The sequence below is a fragment of the Motacilla alba genome, chromosome 3, assembly GCF_015832195.1.
Source record: "Motacilla alba alba isolate MOTALB_02 chromosome 3, Motacilla_alba_V1.0_pri, whole genome shotgun sequence".
NCBI lineage: Eukaryota > Metazoa > Chordata > Aves > Passeriformes > Motacillidae > Motacilla > Motacilla alba.
The window spans coordinates 241,127-265,784 of record NC_052018.1 but is presented as its reverse complement, the minus strand read 5'-3'; the positions used below and the strand labels follow the sequence as shown (position 1 = coordinate 265,784).

Below are 24,658 nucleotides of genomic sequence, written 5' to 3'. Positions count from 1 at the left end.
TGTGGAGGATTTTGTGGACAGTTGGCTAGCGGAGAAAGGTCACGCAGACATAATTCCATTGGTTAAGCAAGAAGGAGACAAATGTAGGAGTCAGCAGTCAGTATAAAGCAAGGACACTGTGCCCTTGGTGCAACAGCAGGATAAGGAGGAAGATCTTTGGTTAGAAATATGAAGAAAAGCAGAAAAGCTGTAACAGTATAACCACAAGAATGCTAAAGTAGGTGTAGCTGGCTGATAACTGACTGACCAATAATGAGCTTGCCCTTTGCAATATGTATCAGTCTCATTAACACCAATATAAGTATGTGTGGCTATCAGTAAAGTTTGGGATTTGCTGATCACTTAAGTGCTGCTTTTCTCCCGCCGACTCCAACAAACCAAGAGATCCTTGGCCATTTCGTGCCTTCTAATGCAAAGCTGCCGAGCTCACAGCAGCGAGACTGTTTCACTGATGAGGAATAATAAACACCAGAGTTCCAACATGAACCACTGTCTCAAGTGCCTTCCGTCCAGACCCAGAGACACCGACAGGGATGGGCTGTGCCACGGCTGACAGCCTCCACTCACAGCCCTTCCCCTCCCCTCCTCTTCCTCCCCATCCCCTCATGCCCTCAGGACTGCTCCTCTGACCCTGCCTGCCCCATCCAAGCCTCCTTTCCCGGCTCTCGCGGTCCAGTTTGATCCAGGCTGGATCAGCTAAACCCTCAGGGACACAAACACCCACGGGGACAAACCCAGCAAGAGCTGCGTGCGGCCCCAGCAGGCTCCTTCCTCATCCTCCCCGCTCAGAAGCCATCGCCACCCATCCGAGGGCTTCGCCCCGGGTCTCCGAGGCAGCGGGGGGAGTTTGTGCTGGGTTCCGTGCGAGGGCATTCCTGTTCCCTGCCTCCGTTCCGCAGGCGGGCAGCTCCTGCCGCGGTCCTGGGGGGATGCTCCGCCCGCGAGCGGCCAGCCTGGCCCTGGGACCGGGACCGGCAGCGCCCGGAGAGGAGCGGGGCGCTGCGGCTGCTGCGGCTGCGGACGGGAGGCGCCGGGGACGGTTCCGTTCACGCCGGGCTCCGGCTCCGGCCAGCGGGGGGGCGGGGCAACGGGAGCGCGCGGCAGAAGCGGTGCGGTGCCGGTAGGTGGGCGTGTCCATGCAGATGAGGCTTTGCCGCGCGGCATGCCGGGGCGCAGCCCGCGCCAAGCCCGCGCTGTCCCGGCGCGTCCGCGGGCTTGGCGCGGGCCGGGCCGTGCGGGCCGGGCCGCAGCGCGGGGCCGGGCGGGAGCGGGGCCGGGGCGGGGCTGGGCGTGTGGTGGCGAGGCGTGCGGCGGGCGGGGCGGCGGGGCGGCGGGGCGGGGCGGGCATACTTACCTGGCAGGGGAGACACCATGATCAGGCAGGTGGTTTTCCCAGGGCGAGGCTCAGCCCTTGCACTCCGGCTGTGCTGACCCCTGCGATTTCCCCAAATGCGGGAAACTCGACTGCATAATTTGTGGTAGTGGGGGACTGCGTTCGCGCTCTCCCCTGGTCTAAGTGTTCCAAAAGCAGATGAAACGTACGGGACGTGTCTGGGAGGTGCTCCTCCCCGTAACTGCTGTCCTAGTCCGATACTGTCTGTACCGGAGCACGGCTCGCGGTCCCGCACCGCCAGTTCCCTGTCCTGTTTTGTGGCCAGCCTGACGCCGCCGGGGCTGCGCTGCTCGCCTACGGCAGCATCCCCGGCCGGGCCCTGCTCGCTGCTCTCCGCCGCCCTCGCCCCGCGGCCGGCCGGTGCTCCAGGTGCCGCTGTCCCGCCCCGGGGGCGGTCCCGGCGCCGCCCCGCCCCGGATCCTCCCGCCGCCGCCGCCGCCGCCCGGCGCTCCCCGCCCCGCTCGGTGGCCGCCGCGGAGCCCCGGAGCGCACGTGGCGGCGCCATGGCCCGGCTGGTGCTGCAGGACGGCTCGGTGCTGCCCGGCCGCCCCTTCGGGGCCGTCGGGGCCGCCGCCGCGGGGGAAGTCGGTGAGCGCGGCCGGGGCTGGGATGTCGTGGGGCGGCCCGAGACGGGCGACGGCGCGGAGGGAACGGGAGGGAGAGGATCCGGCCCGGGGACTGCCTCCACTCGGGGCCTGTCCGGGGCGCGGGGCCGGGAATCGGCCCGGCTGTGCCCGGTCCCGCTGTGCCCGGGATCGGCCCGGCTGTGCCCGGCCCGGTGCCCCCCATCCCCCCGTGCCCGGCCCGGTGCCCCCCATCCCCCCGTGCCCGGCCCGCCCCGGTGCCCCCCATCACCCCGTGCCCGGCCCGGTGCCCCCCTTCCCCCGTGCCCGGCCCGGTGCCCCCCATCACCCCGTGCCCGCCCCGGTGCCCCCCATCCCCCCGTGCCCGGCCCGGCCCGGTGCCCCCCATCACCCCGTGCCCGCCCAGGTGCCCCCCATCATCCCGTGCCCGGCCCGGTGCCCCCCTTCCCCCGTGCCCGGCCCGGTGCCCCCCATCACCCCGTGCCCGTCCCGCCCCGGTGCCCCCCATCATCCCGTGCCCGCCCCGGTGCCCCCCATCACCCCGTGCCCGGCCCCGCAGTGTTCCAGACCGGCATGGTGGGGTACCCCGAGGCCCTCACGGACCCCTCGTACAAGGCGCAGATCCTGGTGCTCACCTACCCGCTGGTCGGCAACTACGGAGTGCCCCGGGACGAGCCCGACGCCTTCGGCCTCAGCAGGGTGAGCCGGGCCCGAGGGGTGTCCCCCAGGCGGTGGCACCTCGGGTGGCAGGGCGGGACGGTGCCAGGGCACAGCGAGCGGCCCGTGGTGGCACGGAGAGGTTTCGCTCCGAAGCTCCAGGGCCGCGGTGGGGCCGAGCGCGCTCTTGAGCAGCGGGGCTGGGCAGGGGGACATCCCAGAGCGCTGGGCTCGGGGTGCCCTGGCAGCCCCTGGGGCGCGGGCCGTGTGTTTCCTCAGCAGGGCTCTGCTGCAAGGGGGCATCTCGAGCCCCTGGGGCAGGGCAGAGGGGCTCCTCGGGGCCCCAGCCCCCTCCCAGCCCCGTGGCCTCCACGCCGCCCGTGCCGGGGCAGAGTCCAGCCCTGCCGCGGCCGAGCCCTGCCGGCCCACCCTGCGGGGTCTCGCTGTTAGCAGCCCTCTCCGGGCTGTGCTGGCTGGGACTGTGCTGTATCCTGTGCTGCCAGGAGCCAGCGCCCTGATCCCAGACCTCTCTGGCGAGGCCGTGGCTGGTGGGAGGGGTGCTTCCCATGGGCTTGCTTTGTGCTGCAGCTGTGCCAAGCTGAGGGTTCCCGTGCCATGGGCTCTGTGGGCAGTGGGCTGCCGTCCAGCAGTGCTGTGGGGGCGTGGACGCCCCGTTCTGGGGCTCCCTGATCCAGGGACTAAGGCTCAGCCTTGCTGTGATAGGTGTGGGCAAGGTGGGGGCAAGCGACAGCCCAGCAGTGGGAGAGCTGGTCCTGTGCTGCGGGAACGGGGTCTGTGTTCCATGGGGTTTCTCCTGGGCTGGAGACCCTCTGCCTTGCCCTGCTCACCCTCTGTCCCCCCAGTGGTTTGAGTCCAGCAAGATCCACGTGGCCGCGCTGGTGGTGGGCGAGTGCTCAGAGACCCCCAGCCACTGGAGCGCATCCCAGTCCCTGGACCAGTGGCTGAAGGAGCAGAACATCCCCGGGCTGGAAGGTGGGACTGGCGAGACTGGGGCCTGGGCCTGGGAGCGCAGTCGGGTGGGGGCTGTGGCTCTGCAAGCTCTGGAACCAGACCTGTCCCTGTTGAAATTTGCCCGCCTGGGGTTGGGCCCTCTGTTGGAATTTGGGGCGATGGTGCTGCTGGGGCACAGGGCCCTGCTGGGGCGGGCCGGGGCCGTGGGGCTGTGTCTCACAGCCCGCTCGCAGGGGTGGATACCCGGGCGCTGACCAAGAAGATCCGCGAGAAGGGGACGCTGCTGGGGAAGCTGCTGCCCGATGGGACCCCCGAGGGGAGCCTCTCCTTTGAGGACCCCAGCAAGAAGCACCTGGTGCAGGAGGTGTCGCTGAAGGTGTGTGGGGGTCCGAGCGGGGCTGGGGGCAGCGCAGGGGCTGTGCAGCCCCCCCGCGGGAGGCAGGCCCCGGCAGGAGCCCGGGTGATGCCCTCCCTCCCCGCAGGCACCGCGAGTGTTCAACCCGGGCGGGTCCGTGCGCGTCACGGCCCTCGACTGCGGCCTGAAGAACAACCAGATACGGTGCCTGTGCAAGCGGGGCGCCGCTGTCACTGTGGTTCCCTGGGACCACCCGCTGGACCCTGCAGGTGAGGTGGCAGAGGCTGGGGACAGCCTGGGGTCCCACCAGGGGGGTGGGGTAACGGGGTGTGGCGCTGTCTGCACGTGCGGTGCTGGGGACAGCAGGCACCTGCGTCCTGCTCACCTGTGTCCTGCGGGGTGGGGAGCCTCGGTGCCATCGCTCCTGGGGGCTTTGGGGCTCGGGCCCTCGGTGTGGCACCACAGGAGCAGGGCCATGGGCTCGGGATGCCTTGCTGTGGTTGGCACGGGGCACTCTGGACTGTGGTACTGGTGTGGCTCAGGGTGGGGGGCACCGTGGGGGACTGGCAGGGCCTTGCTGCCACCTGAATGGGTGTTGGGGGTCAGGACACCTTGCTTGTGACCCTACTGGGGTGTCGGGGGAGCCACAGGCTCAGGGTGCTTCTCTGCTGGTAGCCAGGAGCGGTGGCCATGAGCCTGTGGGCACCTCGGGGGCCCCTCTGTAATGCTGAGGGGCTGGGGGGCCCCACCCTGACCCCGCTGCTCTCTGCACACAGACTTTGACGGGCTGTTCATCAGCAATGGCCCTGGGGACCCACAGCTCTGCCAGGAGACGGTGTCCAGCCTTCGCCAGCTGCTGGATGCGCCCCAGCCCAAGCCCATTTTTGGCATCTGCCTGGGCCACCAGCTGCTTGCCCTGGCCCTCGGTGCCCGTACCTACAAGATGAAGTGAGTGAGGGTCCAGGGTCACGGCGGGGCTCCCGCGCCGGCGCTGCCTGACGGCTGTGCCGCCCCCAGGTACGGGAACCGCGGGCACAACCAGCCGTGCCTGCACGAGGACACGCGGCGCTGCTTCATCACGGCGCAGAACCACGGCTACGCCGTGCAGGCGGGCAGCCTCCCGCCCGGCTGGCTGCCGCTCTTCACCAACGCCAACGACGCCTCCAACGAGGGCCTCGTGCACCAGCACAAGCCCTTCTTCAGGTGTGCCTGGGTGGGGCCGCAGCAGGGGGGCCGGGGCTGGGGGCTGTGGCGGCGGGATGTGCCCTGCCTGACCCCCTCCACAGTGTGCAGTTTCACCCCGAGCACTGCGCCGGCCCCACGGACCTGGAGGGGCTCTTTGACGTCTTCGTGGAGGTGGCGCGGGAGCTGCGGGACGGGCAGGGCAGCGCCCGGACAGGTGGGTGTCAGAGTGAGGGACGACGGCCGGGACCGCGAGCCAAGGGCTGCAGGACGGGGCCGTGCATGGGGGTGCCCTGTCCCCAGCGTGCCACGTCCCCCCCCAGTGCGGGAGCGCCTGCAGGAGTGGCTGACCTACACCAAGGCACCAGCGGGGGACTTGGATGCAGCCCGGCCCCGCAAGGTGCTGATCCTGGGCTCCGGTGGCCTTTCCATTGGGCAGGCGGGCGAGTTCGATTACTCAGGGTCACAGGTGAGTGCCAGCCCCGGGGCAGGGGGGTGGTAGTGGCTACGGGGACGGCAGGGCCACCAGCAGTGACCCCTCTGCTCCCCATGAGGCCATCAAAGCGCTGAAGGAGGAGAACATCCAGACGGTGCTGATCAACCCCAACATCGCCACGGTGCAGACCTCCAAGGGGCTGGCAGACAAGGTGTACTTCCTGCCCATCACCCCCGAGTACGTCACCCAGGTGAGCACCGCGGGATGCTGGCTGGGAGAGGGCGATTTGGGAATGCAGAGCTGGGGCTGAGTGCAGGGCTGGGCTGGGGGATGGCCTAGAGCCTGGTGCACGTAGGGCTGGGTGGGGTCGGAAGGGGCCTGAGGGGCAGCGCAGGTGAGAAGGCAGCTCGGAAAGCACAGGACACACCGTGCTTTCTGTCCCCCCTCGCCGTGCCCGCAGGTGATCCGGAACGAGCGGCCCGACGGGGTGCTGCTGACCTTCGGGGGGCAGACAGCCCTCAACTGCGGCGTGGAGCTGACCAAGGCGGGGGTCCTGGAGCGGTACCACGTGCGGGTGCTGGGCACCCCCGTTGCCTCCATTGAGATGACGGAGGATCGCAAGGTCTTCGTGGAGAAGATGGAGGAGATCGGGGAGCACGTGGCGCCCAGCGAGGCTGCTGCCTCCCTGGAGCAGGTCTGGGGGGCTGTGGGGCAGGGCAGGGTCCTGTCCCTCCTGTTCCTGCCCTTGCTCTTCCTGACCCCATTGCTCCCTGCAGGCACAGGCTGCAGCGGAGTGCTTGGGGTACCCGGTGCTGGTGCGCTCCGCCTACGCCCTGGGGGGGCTGGGCTCCGGCTTCGCCAACAACCGGGAGGAGCTGGTGGCTCTGGTGAGCCAGGCCTTCACCCACACCTCCCAGGTGCTGGTGGACAAGTCCCTGAAAGGCTGGAAGGAGATTGAGTACGAGGTGGTGCGGGACGCCTACAACAACTGCATCACGGTACGGGATGGAGGGAGGCCCCGGGGCTGCTGCCGAGGGACGGACGTGGGGCAGGGGCTGGGGGCTCCACCTTGTCCGCAGGGAGGGCTCCCCCGTGCCTCCGGTGGTGCTGGCACGGCTGCTGTGTGCCACTGGGAGCTGCACCCTGTGAACAGAGCCCTGCACCCTGTGAACAGAGCCCTGCACCCCTATGCTGGGGTGTCCACCCCGTGGGACACCCCCTGTATTCCAGTCCTGACTGGGCAGGGGAGGCTGTGGTGGGAGCTGGGAGGAACGTGCCACGGACAGGACGTGGAGCAGTGTCCCCCCTGCTGCCAGGTGTGCAACATGGAGAACCTGGACCCGCTGGGGATCCACACGGGCGAGTCCATCGTGGTGGCGCCCAGCCAGACGCTCAATGACACCGAGTACTTCATGCTGAGGCGCACAGCCATCAAGGTGGTGCAGCACCTGGGCATCGTGGGCGAGTGCAACATCCAGTTTGCCCTCAACCCCGAGTCGGAGCAGGTACTTGCAGCCCCCTGCGGGTTCTGGCTCCCTCTCCCGATCCCCGGCCAGCCTCGCCCGGGGGGATCTGGCTCCTGCCCCAGCTGTGCCACGAGGCTGTGCCACGGCAGACCCCGTGCTGCAGCATCTCTGGGACACCGTGGGTCTGGCCGTGTCACCGTGTCACCGGCTTGGCCTGTTCCACGGCACCCAGTGACCCTGCCCACCTGCTGCCCACAGTACTACATCATCGAGATGAACGCCCGGCTCTCCCGCAGCTCGGCCCTGGCCAGCAAGGCCACTGGCTACCCGCTGGCCTATGTGGCTGCCAAACTCGCCTTGGGCATCCCCCTGCCCCTCCTCAGGTGAGGTGCCACCGCAGTGTGGGACCGGGTGCTGCCCTGGCGGGACGGCCCCAGCTGCTGACCCCGTCACCTCCTCAGGAACTCCGTCACCAACTCCACCACGGCCAGCTTTGAGCCTAGCCTGGACTACTGCGTGGTGAAGATCCCGCGCTGGGACCTCAGCAAGTTCCTGCGCGTCAGCACCAAGATCGGCAGCTCCATGAAGAGCGTGGGTGAGTGCGGCGGGGCGGCTCCAGTGGGGCGCGTGGCGGGCACGGGACCCGCCTGCTCACCCCACCTTCTGCAGGGGAGGTCATGGCCATTGGGAGGAACTTCGAGGAGGCGTTCCAGAAGGCTCTGAGGATGGTGGACGAGAACTGTGTGGGCTTCGATCACACGGTGAAGCCGGTCTCAGACATGGTGAGCACTGGTGCTGGCTGTGCGGTTCTGGGGGGAGAGGTGGCCACCTGCCTTCCTCACCTGCCCTTGGCCTGGCAGGAGCTGGAGACGCCCACGGACAAGCGAATCTTCGTGCTGGCCGCGGCGCTGCGGGCCGGCTACTCCATCGAGCGGCTCTACGAGCTGACCAAGATTGACCGCTGGTTCCTGCACAAGATGAAGAACATCACGGACCACGCGGTGCTGCTGGAGTCCTACCGTGGCCAGCAGGGCACCATGCCGCCCGCCGTGCTCCAGCGCGCCAAGCAGCTCGGCTTCTCCGACAAGCAGGTGGCCCTGGCCGTGCTCAGGTGAGGCGGGGAGGGGACGGCGCTCTCGCGCTCCCTGCCTCGCTCCTGGCGCTCACCCGGCTCTGTGCAGCACCGAGCTGGCCGTGCGGAAGATGCGGCGCGACCTGAAGATCCTGCCGGTGGTGAAGCAGATCGACACCGTGGCAGCCGAGTGGCCAGCCCAAACCAACTACCTGTACCTGACCTACAACGGCTCTGAGCACGACCTGGCCTTCCGCGAGCCCCACGTCATGGTCATCGGCTCCGGCGTCTACCGCATCGGCAGCAGCGTCGAGTTTGACTGGTGTGCCGTTGGCTGCATCCGGGAGCTGCGCAAGGTCAGGGCCCCCAGCACCCTGTGGAGCGAGGGGTGGGTGTCCCTGGTCAGGGGACGGGGCTGGGTTGGGGGCTCTGGGCTCACCTTGTCCCACCCCCAATAGATGGGCTTCAAGACAATCATGGTGAACTACAACCCCGAGACAGTGAGCACCGACTATGACATGTGCGATCGCCTCTACTTCGACGAGATCTCCTTTGAGGTGAGGGGGCTGGGGCCTGGCAGCTGCGGGGCTGGGTGAGGGCTGCCACGGCTCTGTCCCAGCCCTGCCCCACGCCGTGCTGCAGGTGGTGATGGACATCTACGAGCTGGAGAACCCTGAGGGTGTGATCCTGTCCATGGGCGGGCAGCTGCCCAATAACATCGCCATGGCCCTGCACCGGCAGCAGTGCCGCATCCTGGGCACCTCCCCGGAGGCCATCGACTCCGCCGAGAACCGCTTCAAGTTCTCCCGCCTGCTCGACTCCATCGGCATCAGCCAGCCCCTCTGGAAGGAGCTCTCCAACATGGAGGTGGGCCCAGCGGACAGGAGAGGGCTGCCCCGGGGTGGCTGTCCGTGTGAGCGCTGAGTTCCTTCTCTCCTGCAGTCAGCCAAGCACTTCTGCTGCAAGGTGGGGTACCCCTGTGTCGTGCGCCCTTCCTACGTGCTGAGCGGGGCTGCCATGAACGTGGCGTACTCGGACAGCGATCTGGAGAAGTTCCTGAGCAACGCTGTGGCTGTGTCCAAGGAGCAGCCTGTTGTCATTTCCAAGTTCATCCAGGAGGCCAAGGTCCGTCCAGGAGGCTGCTCCGGCCCTGGGATGCCCCCTGAAAGCCCCAGCCCCCAGCCCAGGGGGGCCACAGGGACAGGGACAGGCTGTGACCGTGTTCCCGCTCGCAGGAGATCGACGTGGACGCGGTGGCCTGTGACGGGGAGGTGGTGGCCATCGCCATCTCGGAGCACGTGGAGAACGCCGGGGTGCACTCGGGCGATGCCACACTGGTGACCCCCCCGCAGGACATCACCCCCAAGACGCTGGAGCGCATCAAGGCCATTGTCCACGCCATTGGGCAGGAGCTGCAGGTCACCGGGCCCTTCAACCTGCAGCTCATCGCCAAGGTGACCGGGGACTGCATGGCCCGGGGAGAGCAGCCTGCATCCCCAGCCCTGCCTCATCCTGTCCCCTCTCTCCTAGGATGACCAGCTGAAGGTGATAGAGTGCAACGTTCGTGTCTCCCGCTCCTTCCCCTTCGTCTCCAAGACCCTGGGCGTGGACCTGGTGGCTCTGGCCAGCCAGGTGATCATGGGTGAGGATGTGGAGCCCGTGGGGCTGATGACGGGCACAGGCATCGTTGGTGTCAAGGTGAGTGGGGGCCGCGGGGCCAGGCTGGGGTGCGGGGCCAGGCAGTCCCTGAGCGTCCCCTTGCCCCCAGGTGCCCCAGTTCTCCTTCTCACGCCTGGCGGGTGCTGACGTGGTGCTGGGCGTGGAGATGACCAGCACAGGCGAGGTTGCCTGCTTCGGGGAGAACCGCTGCGAGGCGTACCTGAAGGCCATGCTCAGCACCGGCTTCAAGATCCCCAAGAAGAACATTCTGCTGACCATCGGCAGCTACAAGGTGCGTGGGGTTAAAGGGTCAAGCTGCTGCGAGGCTGATCTTCCCTCTCTGCCCTCTGACCGGCCCCTGGTTCGCTCCAGAACAAGAGTGAGCTGCTGCCCACCGTGCGGACGCTGGAGACCCTGGGCTACAACCTGTATGCCAGCCTTGGCACTGCTGACTTCTACACCGAGCATGGCATCAAGGTCAGGGCTGGGGGCCTGCGGGACCGGGGTCACTGCCGGGGTGTGACAGGGTCACTGCCGGGGTGTGGCAGGGCCTTGACGGGGTCGCTGCCTGCAGGTGAAGGCTGTGGACTGGCACTTCGAGGAGGCAGACAGCAGTGAGGCAGGCGCCCGGGAGAGCCAGCGCAGCATCCTGGACTACCTGGCCGAGAACCACTTTGAGATGGTCATTAACCTCTCCATGCGCAACTCGGGGGGCCGCCGGCTCTCCTCCTTTGTCACCAAGGGCTACCGCACCCGGCGCCTGGCCGTGGACTACTCCGTGCCCCTCATCATCGACATCAAGTGCACCAAGCTCTTCGTGGAGGTGGGCTGGGGACCACGGCTGCAAGGAGAGGGGGCAGAGTAGGGTTGCAGAAGTCCTGCTGTGGGGCAGGCTCAGTGTGTGGGTGTCACTGTGCAGGGGTTGGTTTCGGGGTGCAGCTCAGACAGGAATCATCACCCCGCCCCTGCTCCTGCCCCCGGGTCCTGCCTCACGGCTGCTCTTTCTGCAGGCCCTGGGCCAGATTGGGGCAGCCCCCCCAATGAAGATGCACGTGGACTGCATGACGTCCCAGAAGCTCATCCGTCTGCCGGGTGGGTGTTCAGTGGCCCCAGGGCACAGCACGGAATGGGGACAGGTGCTGGGAGCCAGGCTGGGCACATCTGCAGGCGCTGCAGGGAGATGTTTGCACGCTGCACTGGCAGGAGGGCCCTGTCCCTCATGTCCCCCGTGGCCAGCAGCTGCCAGTGCTGACGCTGACACTCCCCAGGCCTGATCGATGTCCACGTGCACCTCCGAGAGCCGGGTGGCACCCACAAGGAGGACTTTGCCTCAGGCACGGCGGCCGCCCTGGCCGGGGGTGTCACTATGGTGTGTGCCATGCCCAACACCAGCCCCGCTGTCACCGATGCCACCTCTTTCGCCTTGGCACAGAAGGTGAGGAGCTGCTGCCAGCCCGCTGCTCGCATCCCCTCCTGTGCCAGCCACGGTGGGCTCGCTGCCGGTGGCGTGACTGGTCCCACCTCAGCTCCCACTGCCTCTTGTCCTGCAGCTGGCTGAGGCCGGGGCCCGCTGCGATTTTGCTCTCTTCCTGGGGGCTTCCTCGGACAATGCTGGCACTCTGGGCCCCCTGGCCGGGGCAGCCGCGGGGCTCAAGATGTACCTGAACGACACCTTCTCCAGCCTGCGGATGGACGACGTGTCGCTGTGGATGCAGGTGAGCGGGCGGGCGGGGGCTGGCGCGGGGCAGGCTGCCCCCGGCGCCGGTGCCCACCAGCCCCGTTCCCCCAGCACCTGGAGCAGTGGCCGCGGCACCTGCCCCTCGTGGCGCACGCGGAGCGGCAGACGGTGGCCGCCGTGCTGCTGGTGGCCCAGCTGTACCAGCGCCCCGTGCACATCTGTCACGTGGCCCGCAGGGAGGAGGTGAGCAGGGCGAGCTCGGGGTTCCGGGGGTGGAGCGCGGGGCCCCGTGGGTTCCCCGCTAACCACGGCCGCCCCAGATCCTGCTCATCAAGGCGGCCAAGCAGAGGGGCATCCCGGTGACGTGCGAGGTGGCCCCGCACCACCTCTTCCTGAGCCGGGATGATCTGGGGCGCCTGGGCGAGGGCCGCGCAGCCGTGCGGCCCGAGCTGGGCACCCGCCAGGACGTGGAGGCGCTCTGGGAGAACATGGACATCATCGACTGCTTTGCCACTGACCACGGTTAGTCCCCAGGGACGGTGGCCCCGGGGCGGGGAGAGCGGTGGGGACAGCCGCAGTGACCAGCCCCGTCCTGCAGCTCCCCACACGCTGGAGGAGAAGCAGGGGCAGGAGCCGCCCCCGGGGTACCCTGGCCTGGAGACCATGCTGCCGCTGCTGCTGACGGCCGTGTCCGAGGGGAGGCTCAGCCTGGAGGACATCGTCCAGCGCCTCTATGAGAACCCTCGCAAGATCTTTGGGCTGCCAGTGCAGGAGGACACCTACGTGGAGGTGCGTCCTTGCCCAGCCGCCCCAGGTCCAGCCCCCACCCTTCTGCCTCTGACGCGCTGTCCTGGCAGGTGGACCTGGAGCAGGAATGGATCATCCCCAGCAGCACAGTCTTCTCCAAGGCCCGCTGGACGCCCTTTGAGGGCATGCAGGTCAAGGGGACCGTGCGCAGGGTCGTCCTGCGCGGGGAGGTTGCCTACATCGATGGGCAGGTAAGGTCCTGGGTCCTGTTCTTCCTGTACTGAGGGTGTCCCCCGTCACAGAGGGGGTCTCCCAGAGCTGACCCCATTTCCCTAATCCCATCCCTGCCGTGGCTGCAGGTGCTGGTGCCCCCCGGCTATGGACAGGACGTGAGGAAGTGGACCTCAGGAGCTGCACTGCTGCCGCACGGTGCCCCCACCAAGGAGACCGTGAAGGTGCTGGGGTGTACAGAGCTGGCAGGGGGTCCCTGTCTGCCCTAGCTGCAGCTCGGTGTCTCCTTCCAGGCCCCTGAGCAGTCCCGGCCCGTGGCGGGTGACGCGCTGCGCGGACGAGCGCCCAGCCCGCGCCGGCCCGGCCCCGCGGGCGACGCACGCTTCCACCTCCTGCCCCGCATCCACCGAGCCTCGGAGCCTGAGCTGCCAGGTAGGGGCATGCTGCCTGGGGGCCAGGTGTGGGACCGTGGCTGGGCGGCCCCGCTGACGCCGGCCCTTGTGTCCCGTCCAGCGTTCCGGAGGCTGGGAGCCGCGCACCGCCCGGGCGCCCGAGGCACCGGTAATGTCGGGGGGGGACTCACTGCTGGCACTAACTGCAGCCCATGAGTGCATCCCCTCCCCCGGGTGCCCTGCAGGCCCCGGGCCGCCTGCGTGCCCCCCAGGGGCCCCTTGTGGCACCCGGCGCCAGGGCTGGGCGCTGCAGGACAGGGCACGGCCGTGCCGCCGCTGCCCCCCTGCCCCAGCCTGCCTGGCACCTTGGGGACCCCTCACCGCCTGTGTGACCTGGGGGTGGCCAGCTGGGCATTGAGGGGTGTGTGGGGAGAGGGTCACGGCACAACGTGGGGCTTGGACTGCCCGTCTCCGGTTCACCATCACCGCGGTGTCGCGCCCGTCTTGCTTTCACCTGGTGTTGTCACGCGCCAGGGAGGGCTGTGCCACGCTGGCAGCACGTGGGACGAGGGCAGGGCCTGGGGTGCCACCTCTCCCCGCACCCCCTAACACCTCTGCTCCATCTCCCACCCAGCCGAGGACACGCGTGAGAAGGGCAGCAGGAGGGCGGCGGAACCGGGTGAGTGCGGCAGGGGCCCCCCCGGGTGTCCGGGCTCCGTGGCTGGTGGCTGGGCTCCTCGGGGCACGCCCGTGGGCTGACAGCTCCTCTCGGTGCCACAGATTCGGTGGTGGTCCAGGACAGCCACTTCCACCCGCTGGGCCCCGTGCCGCGCCAGGCGTCCCCTCAGCGCGCGCCCCACTTCCAGATGTCCCTGCCGCTGCAGCCCCTGGTGGGGCAGCACGTCCTCTCCGTGCGCCAGTTCTCCAAGGATCAGGTGCCCGGCCGGGCGGGCGCGGGGGCTCCACGCGCCGTGCTGCTCCCTGTGCCCCCGCTGAGCCCCGGCGCCGCCTGTCCCCGCAGATGTCCCACCTGTTCAACCTGGCGCACAGCCTGCGCATGCTGGTGCAGAAGGAGCGCAGCCTGGACATCCTCAAGGTGAGCCGTGCCCCGGGCGCGCCGTGCCAGGCGGGGCGCCGGGCTCCCCGAGCTGACAGCGCGGCCCCGCAGGGGAAGGTGATGGCCAGCATGTTCTACGAGGTGAGCACGCGGACCAGCAGCTCCTTCGCGGCGGCCATGAGCCGGCTGGGAGGCTCCGTGCTGTCCTTCTCCGAGGCCACCTCGTCGGTGCAGAAGGGCGAGTCGCTGGCTGACTCCGTGCAGACCATGTGCTGCTACGCCGACGTGCTGGTGCTGCGGCACCCCCAGCCCGGCGCCGTCGAGGTGAGAGGGGCTGAGGGAGGCTGCCTCCTCTCCTGGAGGCTCTGGGGACTCCGCCCCGAGGGCAGCTGTTGGAATTTACCCGGACGTGCCTCGGCTCGTCTGGCCCCTGCTGCTAAGCCAAATAGCGGCAGCCGTGGTGTTTCACCCCAGAGACACTCCTGGCTAGCTGCATGGGCACGTGGGGACAGGTTCAGGCCTGCTGGAGCTCCGGTGCTGTGGCTGGGGCTCACTCTCGTGGAGGGTCGCTCCCCAGGTTTCCCCGTGCCGGAGAAGCTTTAAGGCGGTGGTGAAGGAAGGAGTCGGTTCTGATGGAGGGTTTTAATCCAGAGCTTTTATTCTGGGCCGCGTGGCCCCTGAACCCAGCAACAGCTCCAACAGAACTCCCACTGCATGGTCTGCTTTCCCTTTTACCTGGGTAGAGGGGAGGGGACGGAGAGGAAACCCACCAGCCAGGAACGGGAGAGGAGGTCCCAGGGGACAAAGGACACCTGGATGGCCCAACGTCCCCCAGGGGGTAGGGGGCATCTTTTGAATCTGCCCAATCACTCCACGCCCCTCTGGAATTCCAGGACTGACAGACAGTGCTCGGCAGGGGTCAGGGTGGGGAAGGGAGAGGGGAGTGACACACCTGGGGAAGGGATCTTCGGGGAGAAACTGGGGTCTCTGAGGCAAACCACGGCCGAACAGGCGGGGCTGGTGACCTGCTCTGGGGGCAGGGACGCGCTCCCGGCGGGGCCGGGGTGGGTCCTGCTGCCTCAGGGCCGGGGTGGGAATCGCGTCCCGCCCGCGCTCACCTGCCCTGCCTCGCCGCGGCTGCCAGCTGGCCGCCAGGCACTGCCGCAAGCCCGTGATCAACGCCGGGGACGGGGTGGGCGAGCACCCCACGCAGGCGCTGCTGGACGTCTTCACCATCCGCGAGGAGCTGGGCACGGTCAACGGCATGACGGTGAGCCGCGGGGCCGGGGGCTCGGGGGGCTCTGCCGGCCCCGCGGGGCTGACCGGGCCGGCCGCTGTCCCCAGATCACCATGGTGGGTGACCTGAAGCACGGGCGCACGGTGCACTCGCTGGCCCGCCTGCTCACCCAGTACCGCGTCAACCTGCGCTACGTCACCCCGCCCGAGCTCCGCATGCCCGCCGACATCACCGGCTTCGTGGCCTCCAAGGGCATCCAGCAGGTGAGCAGCAGGCCGCGGGGTGCCCCCGCGCTCTCCCCGGCCCTGTGTCCCCCCCGACGTCACGGTGCTGCCGCAGGAGGAGTTTGGGAGCATCGAGGAGGCGCTGCCGGACACCGACGTGCTCTACATGACCCGCATCCAGAAGGAGCGCTTCCAGCGGGCCGAGGACTACGAGGCCGTGAGTGAGGGGAGCCCGGCCCCTGCTGCCCCCCGGGGCCTGGGCGCTGCCCTGCCCTGGCTCAGGCCCCCCCGTGTCCCCCCAGTGCTTCGGGCAGTTCATCCTCACGCCCCGCATCATGACCCGGGCCAAGGAGAGGATGGTGGTGATGCACCCCCTGCCCCGTGTCAACGAGATCAGGTGGGGAGGGGGCCGCGGGACGAGGGCGGCTGGGGGTGCTGGGGCACAGGGGAGCATTGGAGGGAGTGTCTGGGAGAATGGGTGTGAAATATACGGGGCAGAAGGGGGTGCTCGCGGCAGGGGGGCTGTGGGAGGGTAGGGGGGTCCCCGGGGCAGGGGGGTCCCTGGGGCATTGGGGTCCCTGGGCTACTGGTGCTGCTGGGGCACCCTGTCCCTGGGGCCGTGGTGTCCCTGGTGCTGCTGGGGCGCTGGCAGGGCCGTGGGCGCTGCGGTGTGCTGGGGTTGTCTGGAAGGCACCGGGGATCGGGGGCGGGAGGACTGCGGTGTGCCGGGCAGGGCTGGGCCGAGCTCGGAGCCACGGCGGCTGCAGTGGCTGGGCTGGGGGGGACAGGCTCCGTGGCTCCGGGGGGCGTCAGGACTTCCACGTGGGTCTGGGTGCCGGGGGGTACCGGGGGGTACCGGGGACCCCGGGGCGGGCTCGGGGACCGGGGCCGTCGCGCGCTGATGACGTCACCCGCAGCGTGGAGGTGGACTCGGACCCGCGCGCCGCGTACTTCCGGCAGGCGGAGAACGGCATGTACGTGCGCATGGCGCTGCTGGCCACCGTGCTGGGCCGCTACTGACCAATAAACGCTCTCGCTCGCCCCGCGTCACCGCGCCGCGCCTCGCGTCACCGCGCCCCGCGTCACCGCGCCGCGACACGCCGCGGGGCCATGGCGGCGCTCTGGAGGGGCTGCGGGCGGCTGCTGGCGCGGCGGCCCGGGGCGGCGCAGGCGCTCACAGCCGGTAAGGGACGGGCCCGGCCCCGGGACACAGACCCTGCCATACAGCCCCTGCCCCGCACACAGCCCCAGCGCTGGGACACAGCCTCTGCCCCAGAGCACAGCCCCTGCCCCACACACAGCCCCTGCCCCGGAACACAGCCCCTGCGCTGGGACACAGCCCCTACCCCGCACACAGCCCCTGCCCTGCACACAGCCCCTGCCCTGGGACACAGCTACCCCCGGAACACAGCCCCTGCCCTGTACACAGCCCCGGCCCCGCACAGAGCCCCTGTGCTGGGACACAGCTACCCCCGGAACACAGCCCCTACCCCACACACAGCCCCTGCCCTGTACACAGCCCCTGCCCTGGAGCACAGCCCCTGCCCCGCACACAGCCCCTGCCCTGCACAGAGCCCCTGTACTGGGACACAGCCCCTGCCCCGCACAGAGCCCCTGCCCTGGGACACAGCTACCCCCGGAACACAGCCCCTGCCCTGTACACAGCCCCTGCCCTGGAGCACAGCCCCTGCCCTGGAGCACAGCCTCTGCCCCAGAGCACAGCCCCTGCCCCGCACACAGCCCCTGCCCTGGAACACAGCTACCCCCGGAAAACATCCCCTGCCCCGCACACAGCCCCTGCCCTGCCCCAGTCCCGCACACAGGCTGCCCCGGCACATGCCCCTCCTGGCCCCCCTCCTTTCCACAGCGCCAGCCTGCCCCAGCCCAAGCCCCTCGCCCCGCTGTGCGCCGTCACCCCCCAGGAGGCACGGCAGGGCCGCTCCAGCGCCTCAGGGGTCTGCCTCAGGGGGAAGGGGTGCTGCCATGCCCTGGGCTCACAGGGACCCGTGTGTGTCACACCAGGGAGGGGCCCTGGCTGGCTCAGGACAGCTCTGTCAGGGCTCTGCTGGGGCTCCTGGCTCTGGAGGTCTCTGTCAGGGCTCTGTGCTGGGGCTCCTGGCTCAGGACAGCTCTGTCAGGGCTCTGCTGGGGCTCCTGGCTCAGGACAGCTCTGTCAGGGCTCTGTGCTGGGGCTCCTGGCTCAGGACAGCTCTGTCAGGGCTCTGTGCTGGGGCTCCTGGCTCAGGACAGCTCTGTCAGGACTCTCTGCTGGGGCTCCTGGCTCTGGAGGTCTCTCTCAGGGCTCTGTGCTGGAGCCAGAGCTCTCGTGGGGACTGAAAGGAGGCGCAGCCCTCACACCCAGACCCGGGGGGACGCTGTCCCGGGGCCCCCCTCACCTGGAGGGGATGGATGCTGAGCTGTGGCACTGGGGAGTCACAGGGCTCTGCTGTTCCCTGTTTGCCAGCACTCAGCAGTGAAGGCGCAGAGGGGCTGCCTCAGCAGAGGGCTCTGCACAGGGCCCTGGCTCTCCCCTGTGCTGGTGCTGCCTGCCGAGCTGTGAGGGGCCAGGAGTCTGCCCCGCTGCTGGCTCGTGCCTCTGCTGCTCCAAGGATTTGTATCCTGGGGCGCCAGGCAGCTCTGCCGCCTCTGCTCCCTCTCCCCAGCGCACCTGAGGCCGAGTCTGGGTGGTGGGAGAGCGTGTCCTGCGTGTTCCGTGTGTTCTCCGGGCTGGGCAGTGCCTGTGCTGCACGGGTGGGTGGCAGCTGGGGGTCCTTGCTTGCAGCCTCCCTGTCACCCCTGCCCCGACTGTCCCTGCCCGGCTGCTCCCCCCAGCCCAGGATGCTGGGAAAGCACAGCCCCGGGCTCTGGGGGTGCCCTGCTGGCCTGGGGGCTCCCCTCACTGTGCAGCCGCTGGCTCCCAGCCCTGCTGGCCGCGGGGGGGTGGCACGGTGCCCCCCTGCCCGGCTGCTGGGGCGCCGCCAGGCCGCTTAGCTGTTCCTGCTGTTATTTTTATCGGCTGTCACGGACTCTATTGCTGGCAGCGCGTCCCCCTGTGCTGGGCGGGAGGCCAGAGAGAGCCGGGAGGGGCTGCCCGGGGCTGGCCCTGCCCTCGCCTCCCGCGGCCCCGGGCTGGCCGCGGCCTCGCTGTGCTCCGCCCGAGGCTGCTTCACCAGGGAGCTGCTGTGGCACAGCCCCGGCCCCAGGGCTCTGTCAGCCTGCAGGGCTGAGCCAGGGCTGGGCACGGCTTCTGTGGGTGCTGGGCTGCTGCTGGACAGGGCTCCACCAGCCCCAAAGCTTCTGCCCTCGGGCTGGGCATGGCCTCTGTGGATGCTGGGCTGCTGCTGGACGTGTCTACCAGCCCCAAAATTTCTGCCCTCGGGCTGGGCACGGCCTCTGTGGATGCTGGGCTGCTGCTGGACGTGTCTACCAGCCCCAAAGTTTCTGCCCTCGGGCTGGGCACAGCCTCTGTGGGTGCTGGGCTGCTGCTGGATGTGTCCACCAGCCCCAAAGTTTCTGCCCTTGGGCTGAGCACGGCCTCTGTGGATGCTGGGCTGCTGCTGGATGTGTCCACCAGCCCCAAAGCTTCTGCCCTCAGGCTGGGCACGCCCTCTGTGGATGCTGGGCTGCTGCTGGACGTGTCCACCAGCCCAGAGGTTTGTGCCCTCGGGTGGGCTCTCCCTGCTGGGGCCGCAGCCCAGCTCCAGCCCGCTGGAGCTCTCCTCAGACCTTCCACAGGCGATCCCCACCGTGGCCGGGCTCAGCCCCTCAGCTGCTGCCTGTGCAGTGTCCGTGCAGCTTCCCGGGCCCGTGCCCTGCGCCAGGTCCATCCCAGCCTCCAGCCCTGCCTTCCCCTGCTGCTCCCAGGGACCCCCGTGCTGCCAGCTGGGGCCAGGCCAGGCAGCTGCTGGCAGCTGGCCGTGCCCACTGTGCCCGGCCACCCCGAGCTGCAGTGCCAGGGCGCCGGGGTCGGGCAGGGCTTTGCCTCCTGCATCCTGGGCCCCGGGCCAGGCTGCCAGCAGGGCCTGGACGCAGTGGGCAGTAGCACGTGCCTGGGACCCTGCTGTCCCTCTCTGCCTGTGGAGAGCCGTCCCCTGCTCCTGCCAAGGCAGTGCCACGGCCAGGAAGATGGTGGTGCCCTACTTAGGTGAGGGCCCCACTCAGAGTCCTCTGGCCACAAGAGCATCGAGCTGGGTGTCAGCTGGGCACCCTGGGCACCAGGTTTGGCTGGGCTGAAGGCTCCAGCCCCGCACAGGAGCTGTGGCCAGGCCGTGCTGGTGGCACCCTGGGCAGGCGCTGCTGCCAGGGCCGCTGCGGGGGGCTGGATCTGGCTGCGTCCCCAGGCCCTGGAAGGGAGCACGGACAGGTCTGTCCCTCCCCACAGCCTCATCGCTTCTCACGCTGTACCCGGAGCCTTCGGCGCTGGATGAGTAACGGCGGGGCCTGCTGCGTTCCCGTGAGCACCGTGCCCCTGCAGCCAGCCCCGGGGAGTGCAGCTCCGGGGAGTGCAGCTCAGGGGAGTGCAGCTCCGGGGAGTGCAGCTGCTGGGAGTGCAGCTCCGGGGAGTGCAGCTCAGGGGAGTGCAGCTCCGGGGAGTGCAGCTCCGGGGATTGCAGCTCAGGGGAGTGCAGCTCCAGGGAGTGCAGCTGCTGGGAGTGCAGCTCTGGGGAGTGCAGCTCAGGGGAGTGCTGCTGCTGGGAGTGCAGCTGCTGGGAGTGCAGCTCAGGGGAGTGCAGCTCAGGGGAGTGCAGGCAGCTCTGGAGAGGGCAGCTCAGGGGAGTGCAGCTCCGGGTAGTGCAGCTCCAGGGAGTGCTGTAGTGCTGTTCCAGGGAGTGCAGCTCCGGGGAGTGCTGCCGTGCAAGCACCGGTGCTCTGGCTGTTTCCTGGAGTCCCGCGCCTGCCTCGGGCCCTGCCCGGTGCCGCTGTGGCCCGTGGGCTGGTGGGGCTGCTCTGCCATCATGGGGGGTGTGGGGGTCTCTGGGGGCGGGGGACAGACCCTCAGATCCTGGGCCTGCTCGGGGGTGGGAGATGGAGCCTGTGAAGCAGCCGATGGTGCTGCTGGGGGTGCAGCAGCTCTGCGGGGCTGCGGAGCCTGGGCTGGCCCTGCCGGTGAGCTTCAGGGACCGTGTGGCGTGGTGTGGGGACAGGGAGCGGGGCCCTGGTCCGTGAGGAAGCGCTGACCAAGCCCCTGGGGCAGGGCTGGTATCCAGCTGCTTTGCTGTGGCTGTCGGGGCGAGGGTTTGCTGGGCTCGGGGCCCCCGAGGACGGAGCAGAGCGGCAGCGGGGCTGGAGACCTGCCAGGGACCGGTCCCGGGGAGCGGGGAGAGGGAGCAGGAGCCGCCAGGGCCGGGGGAGCGGCTGGAGGGGCAGCACTGGGGCAGCCGAGTTGCGTCGAAGGGGTCAGGGGTGTGGGATGGAGCAGGAGCTGCCAGAGACCCAGCCGGGCAGCGCCCCACCGGGGACACTGATCTAGAAACAGGGCCAGGAGCTGTGCCAGCAGCCAGCTGCGGCGAGGGGCTGGCACTGCCTGGGCAGCGGGGAGCACGTTCTGCCCGCCCCGGCTGCCGGGGTGGGGACACAGGCAGAGAGCTGGTCGCCAGGGAGGGGTCACAGTGGGCAGAGCCGGCCCGGTGCCCGGGGAGGGATTTGGGGCTGCTGTGGGAAAGGCTGCGGGGGAGACGGTGGGCAGCAGCTGGGCAGGCTCTGCTCTGAGAGCACCCTGGAGCCTGGGTGAGGGGTCGGCCCCGTGTCCAGGTGCAGCTGGACACCGTTTTGGGCAGAGATGCTGCGGTGAGAGCCCTGAGGCGCTTGGCAGAGCGGGAGTCCTGTGCCGCGGGGTTTGGTGCAGGCCTGGGGAGCTGCAGCTGGGACAGAGCCAGCAGGGCTGAGCAGGCGCCCTGGGCCAGCTCCCAGGGCTCTGGCTGCCTGAACGGGCCGTGCTGGTTGCAGGGGCCCTGATGGGAGCGGGGGATGTCATTGCACAGCAGCTGGTGGAGCGGCGGGGGCTGCGCGGGCACCACGGCCCCCGCACCCTGAAAATGATGGCCATCGGCCTCTGCTTCGTGGTGAGTGGGCATGGGATAGTGGGATGATGGGATAATGGGATGGGATGGGATGGGAATGGGAATGGGATTGGGGATGGGATGGCATGGGAATGGGATAGTGGAATGGGATAATGGGACGATGGGATGGGAATGGAATGGGAATGGGACAATGGGATGATGGGATGGGAATGGAATGGGAATGGGATAATGGAATGGGACAGGATGGGGATGGGATGGGATGGGATGGGACGGGATGGGATGGGATGGGAATGGGATATTGGGATGGGATAATGGGATGGGATGGGACGGGATGGGAGGGCTCCCTCAGCAGGGTGGGCCTGTGGTGATGGACTGTGAGTTGAGCCATTCTGGTGCCACCTCCAGCAGCCACGGGCAGGGCCAGTTCCAAGGAGCAGGAGCAGCATAGGACGAGCTTGTCTTTGTGGTCCAGAGCTGGAGCAGGGCCATGTAACCAGCCCTGGAGGCCCCAGCCCTGACCCCTGTGACCAGTGAGGACAGATGCTGCTCCTCACCCGCTGGCTCCTGCAGGGCCCTGTTGTGGGCAGCTGGTACAGGATCCTGGACTGGCTCATCCCAGGGAATACCAAAGTTGTGGCTGTGAAGAAGGTGATCCTGGACCAGGTTGGTGTGACAGGGGTGAGGGTGTTGTGGGGGACTGGGGCAGTGGGGACAGGACAGTCCCTGTGGCGGGTTTCCAGTGCCAGAGCTGGACCCAGCCTCACTGCAGTGGAGGGCTGGGCAGGCATTTTCACAGAGGCTGCCCGTGGCCAGCCTGGCTCCAAGCACCACGAGCTCCTCACATGGCCCGGGGCTCCTCTCTCGCAGGGCGGTTTTGCTCCGTGCTTCCTTGGCTGCTTCCTGGCTGTCACAGGGGCCACCAACGGGCTCTCGCTGCAGGAGAACTGGTCCAAGATCCAGCAGGTGAGTGCTGCTGCTGCTGCCCTGGGCACCTGTGGGGCCCTGCAGCTCCTGCCTGCGCTGGCCCTGACGGCTGCTCCCGTGTGTCCGTGCCCGTGCCCAGGCACTGGGACCCACGGCCCTGGGCGTGTTGGGTGCCCCGTGCTGCCAGTCCAAGTGCCAGGGCCAGTTCCTGTGGCACGGGTGTCCCGTGGGTGAGTACTGGGGTCCCACCTGGGCCAGACACGGGTGCCCCGGGCGTGCTGTCCAGCCCTGCTCCTGGCTGGGTCTCCAGAGCAATTACCGAGATGACTCCCATTAACAGTAATTGCTGGACACCAGTGTGAGCACTGAGTCAGCGTGTCCGGGGTGAGTCACTGGGGAGTGGGTGCCCACCTGCCACAGGATGAGGCACGCTGGGGTGGTTGTGTGGCTGCCAGGAGCAGCAGCACCAGCCTCTCTCGCTGCTGCTGCCCGTGAACGGCCCCAGCCTGGCTGGAGCTCTGCCCGAGTGCCACCACCCAGGTTCATTCCTCTGCATGGGGGCACCCAGTCCCCAGCCCGCTACACCTGGACTGCCAGCACGTGCCCCTCCTCCTGCCCCAGAGTGCAGGAAAGAGATCCCAGGGCAGGATCGCGTCACCTCTGCTTCCCTCAGGCTCTGTGCCAGCCACAGCCAGGGCGTGGGGTGCTCTGAGCACCCTGGGGGCACACCTGAACAGATCATGGGCACGGGCAGCACTCTGAGCACTCCATCCGTCTTCCCCTGCTGCATCCTGACCAGCTCATGCCATGGACCTTGCCTTGCCTTCCCCAGGGAATCCTGCCGCGGCTGGTGATTCCTGCGGGCTGCGGCTCCTGGGAGCCCTGGCCTGGACGGGGGTGATGGGCTGGGCTGGGAGCAGCGCTGGCAGCACCTGCAGCCCTGGCTCGGGGCGCATCCGCCTCTCCCCACGCAGAGGAAGCGTCAGCAGAGCATCCATCACCCCGCGCCCGCCGCCCCGTCCTGGGCTGCTGGCCAGCAGCAGGAGCAGCGCGGCTGAGTCACGGCCGGGCTGCCTGAGGGACTGTCCTGCTGCCACGGGACAGGGCTGCGGCACGGCCTGCCCGTGGCACGAGGACACGGCACCGTGGGCTCCCCGGGCAGCGCCCGGCTCAGTGCCCTTCTCCGTTTCTGCCGCGTGGTGCCCAGGAGGGGCCTGGGGGAGCTCTGAGCTGGGAAGGGGCTCACAGCCCGCACTGGGGGCACAAGCCATGTGCCCTGGCTGTGGCACAAAGGGCTCAGTGGGGATGGTTCTGGTCACCCTCTCCCTGCCACCCTCACGGCTGTGGGAAGGCATGGCCAGGGCTGCAGGGGCTCCGTGCCTAGCAGTCTGGAGCTGGGGGCCACTGGCAAGGATGGGCGGCCTCTGGGTGCTCACACCTCCTTTTTCTTCCAGGACTACGTGGACGCCCTGGTGACCAATTACTGTGTGAGTGCTGGCACATCTGTGTCCCTGTCCCTGTCCCGTCTCCTCCATGGGGCTGCCGTGGGCTCTGTGGGACACCCCGAGTGCCAGGCAGGGCTGGCTGTGGGGAGGGGGCCCTGGCAGGGCTCCTCACCACTCCTCCCCTTCTCTGCCCAGATCTGGCCGCCCGTGCAAATTGCCAACTTCTACTTTGTGCCTCTGCAGCACAGGTAGTGTTGAGGCCCTGGCACCCAGTCCCTGCCCCCTGAGCTGGTGCTGCAGGCCCTGTCCCCTCTGTCCTCTCTGTCCCCAGGCTGGCTGTGGTCCAGTGCGTTGCCATCGTCTGGAACTGCTACCTGTCCTGGAAGGCGAATCGGATGTGAGGCAGGAGCCGTGTCCCTGGCAGCGCCCAGCCTGAGCCCTGGCAGCGGGCACGCGTGGCAGTGGGCAGGCTGGCACTCCCAGGGTCCTGCAGCAGCCACCCCGCTCCTCTCTCGGGGAGCACTGTCCCCCGTGGGCACAGCCCTGGCAGCGGGCACACGTGGCCGTGGGCAGGGTGACACTGCCAGGGTACTGCAGCAGCCACCCCGCTCCTCTCTCGGGGGGCACTGTCCCCCGTGGGCACGGCCCCCGCTGCCCCAGGGAGAGGATGGAGCCAGTCCAGGCCTGGATCTGCTCTACCCGTGCTGTGCAGCAGCTCTGCCCTCGATGATCTTCTCCGTCTGTGCTCAGCCATTTCCGAGCCCTGCACACAGGGTGCTCCTGCCCCGAGTGTCGTTCTGACCTTCCCCGTGGCACATCCCATGGAAAAGAGGAGTGGAAGGGGAGCGGGGCTGGCCCTGGGCTGGCTGTGCCACGGGCACAGAGCTGGGCTCGCTGCAGGCTGGGGCTGCTCCCCCTGAAAACAGG

General features: G+C 68.9%; 2 protein-coding genes and 1 non-coding gene across 5 annotated transcripts; all 3 read left to right on the top strand.

The window, feature by feature from the left end:
• Positions 1 to 1,346: 1,346 nt before the first annotated feature.
• Positions 1,347 to 1,510, top strand: LOC119699980. Its single transcript, XR_005256627.1, has one exon. It is a non-coding gene; the product is annotated as a U1 spliceosomal RNA (small nuclear RNA).
• A 271-nt stretch (positions 1,511 to 1,781) lies between these two features.
• CAD (carbamoyl-phosphate synthetase 2, aspartate transcarbamylase, and dihydroorotase) lies at positions 1,782 to 16,392 on the top strand. 3 transcript variants are annotated; one of them, XM_038133250.1, is made up of 45 exons: positions 1,782 to 1,981; positions 2,537 to 2,676; positions 3,498 to 3,627; positions 3,840 to 3,982; positions 4,089 to 4,230; positions 4,738 to 4,909; positions 4,979 to 5,164; positions 5,248 to 5,360; positions 5,467 to 5,612; positions 5,698 to 5,829; positions 6,040 to 6,273; positions 6,356 to 6,577; positions 6,896 to 7,084; positions 7,304 to 7,428; positions 7,507 to 7,640; positions 7,715 to 7,827; positions 7,906 to 8,156; positions 8,227 to 8,473; positions 8,576 to 8,674; positions 8,760 to 8,984; positions 9,060 to 9,242; positions 9,353 to 9,571; positions 9,648 to 9,815; positions 9,886 to 10,068; positions 10,149 to 10,253; positions 10,351 to 10,599; positions 10,787 to 10,868; positions 11,045 to 11,211; positions 11,327 to 11,491; positions 11,566 to 11,697; positions 11,775 to 11,976; positions 12,053 to 12,243; positions 12,312 to 12,452; positions 12,561 to 12,656; positions 12,726 to 12,864; positions 12,946 to 12,993; positions 13,459 to 13,503; positions 13,605 to 13,759; positions 13,846 to 13,920; positions 13,993 to 14,205; positions 15,026 to 15,151; positions 15,226 to 15,381; positions 15,458 to 15,559; positions 15,645 to 15,739; positions 16,260 to 16,392. In XM_038133250.1, exons 1-45 carry the CDS (start codon positions 1,897 to 1,899, stop codon positions 16,360 to 16,362), a joined length of 6,768 nt encoding a protein of 2,255 aa, XP_037989178.1. In that variant the 5' UTR covers positions 1,782 to 1,896; the 3' UTR covers positions 16,363 to 16,392. The 3 variants fall into 3 exon arrangements, with proteins under 3 accessions (XP_037989178.1, XP_037989179.1, XP_037989177.1); XM_038133251.1 differs by lacking the exon at positions 12,946 to 12,993; XM_038133249.1 differs by having other exon boundaries at positions 7,715 to 8,156.
• Positions 16,393 to 16,411: 19 nt separating this feature from the next.
• Positions 16,412 to 24,268, top strand: MPV17 (mitochondrial inner membrane protein MPV17). Its single transcript, XM_038133253.1, has 7 exons — positions 16,412 to 16,525; positions 21,289 to 21,404; positions 21,933 to 22,025; positions 22,230 to 22,325; positions 23,741 to 23,773; positions 23,927 to 23,979; positions 24,063 to 24,268. Exons 1-7 carry the CDS (start codon positions 16,453 to 16,455, stop codon positions 24,130 to 24,132), a joined length of 534 nt encoding a protein of 177 aa, XP_037989181.1. The 5' UTR covers positions 16,412 to 16,452; the 3' UTR covers positions 24,133 to 24,268.
• The last annotated feature ends 390 nt before the right edge of the window (positions 24,269 to 24,658 follow it).